This window comes from Camelus ferus, chromosome 13 (assembly GCF_009834535.1).
Source record: "Camelus ferus isolate YT-003-E chromosome 13, BCGSAC_Cfer_1.0, whole genome shotgun sequence".
Taxonomy (NCBI): domain Eukaryota; kingdom Metazoa; phylum Chordata; class Mammalia; order Artiodactyla; family Camelidae; genus Camelus; species Camelus ferus.
In genome coordinates, this window is record NC_045708.1 from 48019862 (window position 1) to 48033692 (window position 13831).

At 52.8% G+C, this 13831-nt stretch overlaps 1 protein-coding gene and 1 long non-coding RNA gene across 3 annotated transcripts in view; one reads left to right on the forward strand and one right to left on the reverse strand.

Moving 5' to 3' along the window:
- The window catches only part of JAK1 (Janus kinase 1), a 211019-nt gene that overhangs the window by 10283 nt on the left and 186905 nt on the right, over positions 1-13831 (reverse strand). For both annotated transcript variants that reach the window (XM_032494480.1, XM_032494479.1), the window contains 7 exons: positions 12385-12508; positions 10261-10447; positions 5433-5539; positions 2491-2634; positions 1648-1735; positions 1069-1196; positions 337-472 (listed from right to left, as the gene is read on the reverse strand). In XM_032494480.1, the coding sequence (XP_032350371.1) occupies positions 337-472; positions 1069-1196; positions 1648-1735; positions 2491-2634; positions 5433-5539; positions 10261-10447; positions 12385-12508 (914 nt within the window). The remainder of the gene's footprint in view (positions 1-336; positions 473-1068; positions 1197-1647; positions 1736-2490; positions 2635-5432; positions 5540-10260; positions 10448-12384; positions 12509-13831) is intronic.
- Positions 5535-10630, forward strand: LOC116668056. Its single transcript, XR_004325124.1, has 2 exons — positions 5535-6622; positions 7166-10630. It is a non-coding gene; the product is annotated as an uncharacterized LOC116668056 (long non-coding RNA).

The window sequence follows — 13831 nt, forward strand, 5'->3', positions numbered from 1 at the left end:
TTTCAAAAGGAACACAGGGAGGGCCCAGGTCCCACTCCTCCCGACAGCTTTCTGAGCAGCCCCGGACCTGCGACCTCCCTTTGTGCTGCCCCAGCACCTGGAACACAGCTCCTTCATGGCAAGGACTGGACGTGCCTCTGGCAAGCTGCACCTTGAGGGCAGGGACCAACCCTCCCACATCTGACATCTTGGCAGGAGCACCAGACACCTTCTGCAGAAGTGTGCTTTCTACAAGGAGGCAGAACCCCAGCCCCAGCGCCCTCCCACTGCTGGCCTGACCCTGCCCCGGGTGGGGTGGAGGGGTGGGGGAGGAGGCCGGAGGGAGGGGAGACACACCTTGTCTGGACAGCACCGTGATGGGGATGCCGGGGTCACTGAGCTTGATGAACGGGCCGCACTCGCTGTCAATGCCCTCGCGGGCCAGGAGGAGGTTTTTAGTGCACACGTTTCCGTGGACCAGGTCTTTATCCTCCTGCAGAGTGAAAAGGCTGAGCTCAGCAAAGCTGCCCACGGGGCTGCCCATCTTCCCTCCTTCCCACACTCCCTGCTTCTAAGCCTCAGATCTTTTCTCCACATTCCCCAGCCACAGCCAGACCCAGGCAGCCTAGCTCTCCCTCAGATCTGTGGGACCCGGGCACATCTCGTAACATCCTTCTACTCCAGTTCCCTCATCAGGGAGACACTGGAGCAGGCCTCATCAGGCTTTCGTGAGAATTACACTGACTAGAGCCTGTAAAACAGCTTGACAGCTGAACCATGGTAAGCACTCCATAAATGGGAGTTGCTGTTGATGCTAATAAGTTTCATTCACTCTTTCAACAAGTATCGAACTATCTCTGCTCTTACCATACACTGCAGTGAAGTAAAATTTCCCTCTAAGCAGGATTCATACATGAGCACACACAGAACAGCCCAAGACGACTGTTTTCAATAAGCACCAGGCACACCTGTGTTTGAGCACAGAGCCTGGGCCCCTCCAGCCTGCTGGGCTGGTGCCTCCTTCCTGCGACCCTACTAGGACATTCCAGTTCCTGGTGGGGACCACCACAGACATCAGAACATACTTACCAAGTAACTCAGGGCGCTGGCCAGCTGCTTGGCAACTTTGAATTTCCAGGGTGTGGTGAGGACATCACTTTTCCGGTGCATGAAGAGGTCCAGGGGCCCCCCCTCCACAAACTCTTCCACCATGATATCTACAAGCACAAAAGCGGCCACATCTGCAACCCCTCGTGCCCTCACGAGAGCCCCCTTCAGTGGCTGGTCCTTGGCTTGGGAGGTGCACGTGGCAGAGGGCTTCAGGGTTGCACAGGCCTGGGTTCAAGCCCTGCCCAGAGCTCCTCTTAATCTCACTCTCAGGGCAATGAACTTGGCTCGGTGACCCCCACCTCCCAGGTCTAGCACAGCGTAGGGCCCAGAGCTGCCAAGAAAACATTAAGTGAGTGAAAAACAGATGGGATTTAGTCCCATGTCCACTATTAAGGGAAATCAACGCAAGTGACCTTCTCAGTACCTTGAATTGGCTGAGCGCAAAAAGAAAGGCGAGAAGCCTGGGCAACATGAAGGGGGTATCAGCGCCAAACACCTTCACAGCAGCCCTGCTCCCCGGCCAGGGCCAACCTCCCCATCCAGAGAGAACACACTTACTCTCCACGTCTCGGACACAGACGCCATAGAGGTACACGATGTGTTTATGGGAGACCTGTCTCATCATGCTGGCTGCCTCAAAGAAGGCCTGTGTGAGAACAGGACAAAGAAAGGTCAAGGGTCGGCCTCCACTGGTCTGATCGCAAAGGGGCTCTGCTGAGGAAAGTTGGTAGATCCCAGGAAAGCTCACCCCGTCCTCATCTGACACCCTGAGAGTACTCCCCTGGCCTCAACTGCCCAGGAGCCCTGCCAAGCCTTTACCAAGAGGGCCATCTGGCTGGGATGTGGGACTTATTTAAAAAACTTAATACAGAGCTGGGCTGGTGGGACAGGTTGGCTGACCACCTCCCCACGGGATACTCATGTCCACCACTTCCTCTTCAAACTCTGTTCTACACTGTTAAAGTAAAAGGGAAAACGATGCAGCAGATATCTCTCAAGACTTCGCTTTATCACTCTCACAGTCCGTGGGATCCTGGATAAATCATTTTACTCCTCTGGGCTATAGTTTTCCAGATTCTGAAGTGACAACCCTGGACTGCACCAACCTCTAGGACCGCGTGGACCTCTAGGAAGGAAATGGGAGGAGGGCGGAAGGGATAGGGAGAAACAGGCCGAGCTGGCGGCTGCTGCTCAACCCACCTCGTCTTCTAACCACTCTTACTCATTTTACACACCAGGTTTATCTAAGACTGTATTTGCGAAAGGAATCCTGTGTGGAAAGCAAGTTTGCTTCACAGCAACAGATATGGCCACAATCAGGGCCCAGGCTCTTCTCGGCCCACTGTGCTCTACCAGCTCCAGAAATGGGGAGGGCAGGGTGGTCGTGAGGAAGACACTTGCCAGGGAAATGTCCCTGTGGCTGGGGTCTAACACTTTGAGGATCACTTTTATTCTCTTCTCTTCGGCAGTTCCTTCGTCATCCTTGTAATCCATGAGGGTCCCAGAGTAGATGTGTGTCCGTGTGCCTCTCCCAAGGTGCTCGCCCTGAAGGAAGCAGCAGGAGGTTAGTGGGACCTTGCCCTTGCCCGAGGTGCCAGAGCCGGGACTGAGTCCTTAATGGGAACACACAATGCCGGCAGGGGCGGGGCAAGGGCAAAAGAGCCCTAACAGCTCTCGCCTCTCCGGTGCCCGGTCCCGTCAGGACCCCGGAGAAAACAAAAAGCTACTTGGCCACACACAGATGTGGCACTTCCTGGACCCCAGCAGACAGTCCCCATATTCTCTCAACAGCAACTTGCTCTCTACCTCCAGGAACAGCCTGGGGCCAAAACATAGCCCTGACTTTCACAAAACCTCCAACTGCGCGGTGCGATTGATAGGCAGCGACATCAGCCCCACCCGAGGCCTCCAGAGCAGACTCAGAGCGGATCCCGCAGGGGCCGCCTCCCTCACGGGCTGGGGCACAAAGCAGACGGGCTTGCTGGTCCTGGCCCTACTGCTTGCTGGCCTGTTAACTGAGAAGCCTTCCTTCACCCTGCTCAGTCTCCACCCACTTTCTGTGAATGGGTAACAGTGTACCTGCCTCGTAGGGCTGTTGTCAGAATGAAGTGAAGAACTGGTACAAACCTGGGCACAGAGTAGGTAACAGCCAGTCTGTTGGGCCAGTGTGTTTTGTCTGATTGTCCCCTCACACCCACACTATTCATTTTCCATCCGTCTGGGGTATGGGGGTGCACATGTACATGCATTAAGATTAGCGATACAATTTACACACGCATTTGCTCCAGCAATGCCACAGAGGAAGGTGATGTGAAGACAGGCAGAGACTGGGGGACAGGCCTCAGTTTCCCCACATATGAAAAGGGCTAATAAGACCAAATGAGTAGACACATGAGATTGTCTGCTCAAGGCCCTGAGCACATAATGATCTGTCGCTAAGGACCTTTCCAGTTTATGCTTTAATAATTCCATTTAAATACTCATAATATTTGAAAATCAAAATGTGATTCATGAAACTTAGGCACTGTCAAGCTATTGACATTTAACCCCACGAAACTTGCAAATCAGAGTCCTATTATTCTCTTATCCTAGGATCCCCTGTAAGTGCAGAAGATGCGTCGTGCTGACCCCCTAAGCCAATTCCTGACCCCCCAGGAACATACACAATCGTTAATCGGGTATATTAATTTGCTCAAATGCCACCATTTGTCATCTGTCATAGCAGAATAGTGATACATCCGTCCCGTCTACTGTATCCTCATGGCTATTCATTACAGCTACATCTGTCATGAAGCAATTCATCAAGGTTATGGGAAGTTGTGTTCCCAGAACATCCCGTAAAAGCCATATGCTTTCAGAATAATTACTCTTCCCTAGAAGGGTTGCTTATTCCAGTGGCTGAGTCAGACACCATGCTGTCAGGACTCTACAGTGACCCAGAGGCTCCTGCATGTCCCACTTCAGCCTCCCCACCCGCTGCTCCCTCTGCCTTGGCCTAGCGTGTGTGCATCCTCTGAGGCTCTGCTCTGAGGCCATTTCCCCCAGGAAGTCATCTCTGTCCTCCCAAGGCCAGGGAGGATGATCGTCTCTGACAGCCCTCTCTGACATCCTGCCATGCTTCCCTACTTTGGACTTGTCTCCTGCTTATGGAACGATCTGTGTAAGAAAGACGAGCGTCTGCCCCCCTTCCTGGGCTGTGAGCCTGCTGAGGGTGACAGTCGTGCCTGACACGGGGAAATGCTCAATCACTGTTGCCTAAAAGACAGCTGGTGGCGTGGAGGATGATGATGTGCCCAGAGGCTCAAGGGGAAGGAAAGACAAAGACCCCAAGTACATGCCAAGCTGCAGGCAGAAAGGGGCTGGGGCGCTGCAGACCTGGGGACCTGAGTCTCTGGACACAGCTCTGGCACCACCCCCACCCCAGGGACAGAGCAGTAAGACCGGCCCTGAGTGAAGCATTTACATGAGGGAAGCGAGGCGCTTGTGGCCGTGGACTTCCACTCCCTCAAAACCTCCCCAACGATTTCAAGTACCAACTTCAAAAAGTAAGTGACAACCAGCCCCATGCCTGCCCGCCTCCACCAGGCTCCTCGGTGACAGCGAGCCCACGGTTCACCCTGTAACACCTCCAAGGCAGGAAGCGGCCTGCGCTGACTCCGTCCCTCCCAGTCTGCTGACACCCTGTCTCCTCAGCCTCCTCCTGGCGTGCAGTGTGTAGGGGGGCTGGGGAGGGAGTGCAGAACGGAAAGTGGGGGTTCCCTGGGCCTCACACCCCAGCCAAAGCCCAAAGGCAGCTACGAGGGAAAGTGGGCCCACCTAAGGCTGCAGACTCTGGGCAAAAGGCCCCCAGGGCTGGGACACTGGTCTGAGGGATCTATTTCTCCTTCAGGTCTGAACTGTGCGTCTCCTGCTCCCTCTGTGCTCTGTGCGCCCCTAGCTTTGATCCTTCTGGAAACGTCATCAGAAAGCCCAGAACTGAAATTCAGAGGTGCTTTTTCACACAGCATGTTTTGGGACAATGAGGGTCACACTTGCCCACGGGGGGCCAGATTCTTGCTGCCTGTCAGCATTCCGAGTTCTCCAACTCCTCTCTGCAGAAGACCCACAATGGATGGTTCCTGTAACCCCAGGTAACCCCACAAAATTTGACTAATCACTTCCTTCAGGGAGAAAGTCTCTGGCGTGCACCTGGGCAGGACAGCAGGGCCCTGGCTGACCAGCTTTACCTACAACAGGGAGGTTTCCTTGTTCTTCTCCCACCACCCTGGCCGCCCACTCCCCAGGCTGCTCTGCCGTGGGGAGGCAGGACCAGGGCTGGACCCAGAACTGCAGCAGTGACTCACTTGCATAATATCTTTCTTGAGGATCCGATCAAAACTCAGCTGGCTCATGGGGTAGACGGGCTGCCACTCTTGGGCTTTCTTAGTGGCCACCAGCAGGTTGGAGATTTCTGTGGAAGAGAGAGGAGCAGTCTGAGCAGAGCAGCCAAGGTCTGAGTTCCCAGTCATCCAACATATGCTGAGCCACGGGGCTTGCTCAGTACATACTTGCACATTTGTTGGTTCAACCGTTCAACAAATATTTACTAAGGACTTGATTCCTCCCATCCAGGAGCTCACGGGCTAGTAACAGCCAAAATGAATCAAATAATCAACCAATCAAAGGAAAAGCTGCAATCTGCGCAGCTCCTCTAAAGGGCAGGTGCAGGCGTTCCGGGGCTGACCCAGCAGGATCTGTCCTGGTCAGAGGTGAGGGGAGGAAACGAAGTGTTAGAAGTTGAGAACAGAAACTGCAAGAAGGTAGGGCCGGTGTCTATCTTATTTCCTGCTCTACCTCTGCAGCCTGGTACACAGTAGACACTCAGTAAATATCTATTAAATGTGTGAACAAAAATAATCAGGGTGTGGGCTGGAGGAGAGCTGAGGATGGAGGCAGCATGCTGGGAGTGACAAGAACTAAGGCAGGAGGCTGGAAAAGACAGGTTTTGTGCAAAAGAACAGCAGGTGATGCCAAAAGGTGGTGCCTGAGCCTCTCCGGGCTCCCAGCAGCACCTTTCACCCGGCACTGACTAAATGCTGGCTGAAGGTACAGACTACGAGCAGGCCATCTCCCAGATTCTACTGATTCAAACAGCAAACCGAACCCTTTACACAATCTGCCAGGCCAGGGTCAGCACAGGTGGCTAACTGGGAATTTATAATCCACAGAAGTTGCCTTCCCCACACACGGCCACTACGAGCTACAAAGATACTGTGCAGAGGAAAGCACCTTCCAGATTCGGACTAGTAGTCAGAGTATTCTAGGAACCCCTGAAGATTTTTAAGTATTCAGCCACTAGCTGCTAAGTACCAGGTCCCTAGAGTGGGCCAAGTGACTCGAACATGGTCCCTCGAATCCTCATTGCCCTGCAGGGTGGGGTTTGTTGCGTCTTTGTTTTTTTCAGCTCACATTTTGGCTGCTTTCTCTGTGCCAGCCACTGTCCTGAAGAGCTCTATACACAGCAGTTCCTTTCTCCTCATGATAATCCTATGAGGTATGCAGTATTCTTATCCCCTTTTGTAGATCGGAAAACAGATTCAGTGTCATTAAACCATTTGCCCAAGGTCAGGCAGCTAGTGAGCCCCAGACTCAGGATTCACACTGAAGTCAGGGCTGACTCCAGTCTCCTATCCCCTGGAGCACTCCTGGCCCTAGAGGGGGGTACAAATCTGGGAGTCAAAACCTGGGTTCAGATACAGGTTCCCCTTGTTACCACAGCCTGGGAACTCCCTTTCCCAGAGTCTCCTCTCCTCCCTCCTGTTACGCTGAGTCCACCGTGTTACCTGGGTAAAATCAGATTCAAACAGGCAACTCAGGACTGCGCTGATGGAGAAAGGACATCAAGAAAGGGGCACCTGAATGGTGCCCCCAGGAAAGGGTCTGAGCAATAGAGCCGTCCAGGAAATCAGAGAGGAGGATGGAACAGGGCCATTTATGAGCCAGTTATCCCCACAGCTGCTTCAGGGAATACGGCACTAGGGTCAACCATGTGAGTGGGGAAATCTGTGAAACCTCCATGAACCTGTTTTCTCACTAGAAAAACGGGCGACTCAGGCGTGCCCCTCACCGGGCTGCTGTGAGGGATAAACCAGATCAAGTGCCTGGTGTGTAGTGAGGGCTCCAAGACGGCAGCTGCTGTGATTAGGACCAGAACTCCATCCTCAGTGCCATCGCCCTGGTTGTACCAGCTGTTCCTGGAGCCCTGGCAACAATCTGCAGACGTCCTCAGTGTCAGAGCTGAATGGCGCAGACATCAAGCTCCAAGCTTGGCTCCACGTACGAGGACGTGAGCAGGCTCAGTGGTGACTGGGCCAGTGGGTCCTGAGGGGCCCGGTCGCCTTAACAAGGTCCCCCTCAGGTGTGGAGAGGGGCAGCGGTGCTGGACAACGCACAAGAGATGTGGGCCGGCTTGGCTGTCACACCCACTCTGAGTGGCCACCTGCTTTTTAGTTATTTCATGAGGAATTTCTTGGTTATATTTTCAAGTGTGAAACCCAGACTAGGGTCTGGCCATCAGAACCCTGTGCTCAGAAGGGCTGCGGCTCTGAGGAATCCAAGACGACATTCTCTCTAATTTTCACAGCTTCACCACGTCTCTACACTGCAGGTGGCAGAGAGAGAACGGGGGGCTTCCATGGGATGGCCCACGTCAAACAGCCTCAGACACGGCCTGGTCTCACTCCCTCCTTCAGAGCACCCCCACCCCCAGGGTCAGGAGAACTGGCCTTTACCCTGGAGTCTGGGGCTGGCGCCAGCACCTGCACCTTTGCAAAGACTGTGACATAGGGGAAAGATCACTGGAGTAGGAGTCAGAAAACCTAAGTTCAAATCCCCACTCCTCTAGCTCCTCTAAGTGATCTTGGTAAGTGTAATACTCTGCGTTGTTCTGAGGACTCAGTAACTTAAAACACGAAAGCCCCTCAAACAGCGCCTGCCAAACTCAAGACTGACTCACACGACAGCAGCCATCATCGTCATCGGTATTGTTTACCACCTTATTGTACCTGCTGCTCATGCTGCTACTGCCTGTGTGGCCTTGAGCAAGCCGGTGAACATCTCTGATCTTCAACTTCCTCATCTTTTTAATAGCTACAAAAAGCTATTGTGTAGATTTAAAAGATGCAAATACGCACATACACTGCTTGGCACTGGTAGGTACCCACCAAGACGGGCGCTCCTGCTGTCGTTATTCCCTTGACAGACATCAGTGAGCGCGCTGATCCTGTGCTGTGCAGTGTGTGCTGCCCACGAGTCAGGGTGGGGAGACCAGGTCCTGCCTTAAGAGTTTATAACCAAGTGGAGAGACAGACATTGAACACACTCAGCGCCAAGTTCCAAGAGCCTCAACAGAGCAGTGAGAAAGGCCTTCAATTCCATGCCTGTGCTTCTCCCACCAGTCGCTGGCTCCCAGGTCTGGGCCAGTTGGGGCAGCGTCTACACCAGAGACCTCTGCAACTAATGCCAGCAAAGAAATCACGTCCCAGTCTCCAACCTGCCGCCACTGACTCACTTCCCGTGGCTGCTGTTCTCCATCTCCTCAGGCTCACCCAGAGCCCACCCATTCCCAGGAAAACAAAAACCACTGCTGACATCTGGAAGGAGAGACTGTGTGAGTGAACAGGGCTGTCGGGCGCTAAGGTTCTAACTCACTCCCAGGTCTCACAGCCAAGCGGCAGATACATCTTTACTTTTGCAGAACATCTTCAAGCACAGAAACGAAGGCTGCAGTTACTCCCCAAGGCTGGCAGGAAAGGCCATCTGATCAACAAGAGCCCAAGTCCTTCCCCTTTCACCGAGTTCAGTGACAGTGCCTTGCCGGGAGACCAGAAGGCGATTCAAACACCAAGAGCCCAGGACCCTCTCTGCTCTGGTGCTGCTTCCTCTGCTCACCCCTACAGACTCATGGACACACCCCATTAAAAGACAAAGAGACCCCTCGGGGTATCCTTGACCACACTCACTAGGGTCTCAGGGACACTGTGCTGCCCTTTCCTGAGGCCTGCCTCCTAAGGGAAGTCCCTGCCACATGCAGGGCACTACCTTATGGTAGAGAAACAGCAAAGACCAATACTCATGGCATCTAGCACTGGGGGTAGACCTGGCACTCAAACTCTTGACTATGATCCTTAATAAGACCCACTTCACTTCTCCAGGCCTCAGTTTTCTCATGTATAAGATGGGACACTTGCTCAGGTGACCCCTAAGTGTCCTTCCATTCTCACACTCTGAGAGGTGATGATGAATGCACCTGCAGGACATCAGTAACACTGCTCACAGGGCTCACAGAAGAGCAGCTGACTTCCTCACCTTTCCTAACCACTGCCTGCAAGATAAAGTCGCCCTGCTCCTTGGCATGGCGTCCAAGGCCTCCCAAGATCCCAAATCTCTGCCCTCCCAGTCTCCCCTCCCCCTTCTCTCTAACTTCACTAAACACGTTAGCCCTCCAAAACCTTTCTGCAGCCACTGCGTCTGCCCACCACTCTGTCCTGCACAGGCCTGCTGGGAATGCCCTTATCTAACTGGTGCCTCCCGCTCATTTTCCAACACTTGGTTCAAGATCCACTTCTTCCGTGTAGCCTTCCATGTGATTCGGGGATCTTGACCATCTACTCCTCTGCAACCCCGGGGATGGATGGATGGACGGACGGACAGACAGATGGAAACATCCCTTACACACACCAGTGGCCTCATTTACCAGCAACATATTCTGCATCAGGCTGGAGAACCCTGGGGCACTGAGTCTCATGCATTTCTGACTCTGCATCTAACATAGTTCTTGGCCCACAGAAGATGTGTCAGGATCATTTCTCAAACAGATAAACCACTGACAGGGGAACTCAAGACATTTTATGTAAAAGAAGAAAGAAGTAAAATTCTGCTTACTAATCCTGTACACGCCTCTTTCTGTGGCCTGAGATGCTGAGAAGACCAGAACATCTTTTCTACAGAAAATGCTGACGCCTGAGGAATGGGACTTGAGTCAGGAACAGACTTGTAACAAAACTCAGTGAAAAACACCTAGAAGCTGTTGGGGAGGCACTACTGTCTTCAAAGCAGCCAGCATCTTTCGGTTGACCTGGGTCTGGCAGCGTCATGAGGGCCGCGGCCCGGCTCTGGTGCGGGGAGACTGACCTCGGGGCTTGGGCTGGCAGCAGCGCTTCAGCACGAAGCTGATGTTGTCTGTGCGCAGGATCTGCTTCTTCAGGTGGCTCATGAGGTCCCCGAGGCTGGGGAAGCCGCGGTCTGAGCCGTGCAGGCTGTAGCGGCCCTTCTGCACCTCGATCTGAAAGTTCTTGAACTGTTTCTGGCCACCCAGCACCTGCCATTCAGAAAATGATCAGAAAGGATTTGTTTTAAAAGGGGTTAGGCAAGTCTCTCATGGGTATGCGTGATGTTAACAACAGGGGAAGCTGGGTGGGGGGCATACAGGAACTCTGTACTGTCTCTGTAACATTTCTGTAAGTCTAAAATTATTCAGAAATAAAAAGCTTATTATAAATGAGTCAGTGAAACAATAACTAACTAATAAAAGGAGACAGGAGAAGGCACTGATAAAAGGGAGTTAACACCAGGCAGACAGCATAACAGAGCAGTGATTTCTGCAAGAGTATCACTTCATTTTGGCCCTTAGGATGAACTTTGTGGAAACACCCACCTCACAGGATTGTTGCTATGATTATATGACACGGTGCAGGTAGAAGAGTTAGGAAGCACTTTAGAAGGTTAGCAGCTATCATCATGCGTGAAATAATAAGCACTAGAACAAAACTTATGCAGGAACTCCCTCAAACTGAGCTCTTCCAAGAACCGCCGGGGAGGTGGCAGACAGCTGTCTGATCTGGTTTTGGGGTTGTATGGTGCCCCAGAGGGGGAGCAGGAGCAGAAGTTTTCCTTCATGAGCACTTCTGTACAAAGGAAGCTTATTTTAGTGGTTAAGAGTGAGGGTGAGAAAGGTGTACTTATGGTGTAAACTAGGACAAGATATTTAAAATCTTGATTCCTGTCTTCATCTGTTCACTGGGGACATCTCACCACCTCCGAGGGCTAGTGTAGGGCTTAAACAAGAATAGGCAGGTAAAGCGCTTGGCACAGCGTCTGGTGAGCTGTAAGAAACAGCAGGAGTAATCGTGTCTACGACTCCTGTCCTCCCCGGGTGACCTGACACCCAGGTAGCCCGTACTGAATCACTGACATTCTGGGCACAGCACAGGTCGAATCCACCTCAACACGTAGTTGGGCTGTCTCACGGCCCCATCCGTGATAAAAACATTCAGCTTCCTCCAAAGACTGATGAATACAGAAGAAAGGGATCCTGCCAAGGCAGCAGGCCTGCCAAGTGCTGGGCCACGAGGCCTCGCCGTACGGGAACACCCCAGGCGGGCAGTGGCCCCTCAAGACTCCACCCAGGACACTGGCAGCATGGGTTCTTCCTGCCACTCCTCGTCCACTCTCGACTGAGTCCAGCCTCCAGGGACTCTCTAGCACTTTTCCTTCTGGTGCCTGAGGTCTATAACATGCTGATGTGCTGGCTTCCACCTTGCAGGCCCCTCCCCGCCCCAGTTTCATGGTGAACCCTACCGACACTAGCGTATTTATCTGGACTAATTCTATAAGACTCTGTCTTTTAAAAGAGTCCATTTCTTGTATTTAAAAAAATTACATAACCAACAAAGCACTGAGGTCTAGTGAAGTAGTCGGCAATTGTAGCTTCGACCTTAGCCTCCAGGATTCACATCATTCCTGGCTTCCACTAAGAGACAGCTCCACTTGTCAAAACACAGGACAGCCATTTGCCTGTTAAAATGTCTGCAGCTACCATCTGGGGAAGACTGTGTTAGGCCAGGTTGCCGACAGGCCCTCTTGGCAGTGGTTTGTACCAGTGAATATGCTGCCAACAGACATAGCTCTGCGTCTGTGATGATCTTGGCACCAAGTGTAAGGTAAACCACTTAGTGTTTCATGTGAGCTTGTTTTCTGGTAGTGTTCCACCTTCCAGAGCACAGGGGACCCTGCCATGGGTCCCCTGAAGGAGAAAAGGGCCATGAGGAGGAGAGGCCATGGGGTCTGGCTGCCGGGGAGTGGGCTCCATTTGAAGAGCAGGTCTCTCCTGTCAAAACTGCCAGGGATTTTTCTCAAAGCCCCAGGCTTCTCTACCCCCTCCCCCAAGGGTGGTCCTTTCTGCGGCAGCGCCTGGACCAGGCTGCACTGGACACCCTGTGGCCACACAGCTTGGCCTCAGCCAGTGTCCCAACTGACCTCAGACTTTTCGAAGCAGGTAACGGTCATGAGGATGTTGTCGAAGTCGGTGCAGCTCCACCGCAGCACGTACATCCCCTCCTCGCTTCCTTCTTGCCGCAATTTGTTGATGGCATATTCTGTGCTAGAGGGAGAGAGAGGCAAAGAGAAAGCTCACACCAAAGGGAGGCGCCCTAAACCCATGGGATGTCCACCTCCCTGAGCTGCCTCAAGTCTGACGGTCCATTGCATTACCTAAAGGGTCCTAAAGTCCTCTCCAGTGAGACATCAGGCAAGCTGAGATGCTGAGAAGTCTCAAAACAGGTCAAGTCTCCAGTGTGTAGAGGGCTCAGCCTGCTGCCCAAGGCACTGAGCCCACTTGCCCCTGACTTCCCCATACACGCCGACCCCACTCCAGCCAGAGAGCTCCCCCGGGGCTGGGGGTGTGGAGCCCATGATGCAGCGGTAGGGTCCCTCCCCACCAGCCCAGGCAGCACAGCGAGAACATGAGCCTCAGGATGGCATGAACTTGAGGTTGTTCTGTTCACAGCCGTGTCCCCCCAAGTCACAGCATGCCTGGCTCATGGTAGCTCTCAATAAATAAGTGAATAACTGAGTAATGAACACCGAATAAAGAAGTCAATGAGGATTATGTGTCCCTAGGCCTGCACAAAGGCAGTGAACAAAGAGTTGCTAAATAAACCCACATAGGAGGTTACTACACACAGTGAGTTCTGCTAAGTGTTGGAGGAGGGCTGCATGTCAACACGGGTTGGAAAGGCAGAGACCAACAGCTCCATGTTCAATGGGCGGTGAGGGCAGACAGACAAGAAACAAGTGAACATAAACTTCTATGTCAGGAGGCAACAAATGCCCCTGAAGGAAAATAAAGCAGCGTGAAGGAGCCAGGGAGTGTGGGGTACAGAGGGGGAACAGGTGTTACTTTATATAAGGTGGTGGGGGAGGATTTCACCAATAAGGTGGTATTTGTGTGACACCTCAAGGAAGTGATGACCACACAGATTCTGGAGGGAGGGCTTTCCAGGCCAAGGGGAAAAGCAAGGGCCAGGACTAGAGCTGGGATATTGAGGCACATGCTTTATTATGCAGCTCAACCCCTGCTCTGCAATTCTGTGAGTCTGTCTGCCTCTCCAGGCCAGGGACCACACCACTAACAAACTGCATGTCCACAAGGTAACCGGGAAGAAATGGGAGCCAGCGCATGTGAAAGGCAGCTGAAGAGATGCTTCCGCAGATGTATTTTGGTCTGGGAAGAGAGACTCAGAAAAAAAAAAAAAACACAGCAGCTGTTTTCCTTTGCCTGATGGCTGATCATGCACAAGAGGAACTAAAATGAGTCCCTGTTGCTTCAAACGGCAGAACTCAGATGAGCAGGCAGAAGTCACGGGGAGGCAGACTTCAACTCCCCATCAGAAGGGCTTGCGCGGCCCCCTCCTGAGGTCCTAAG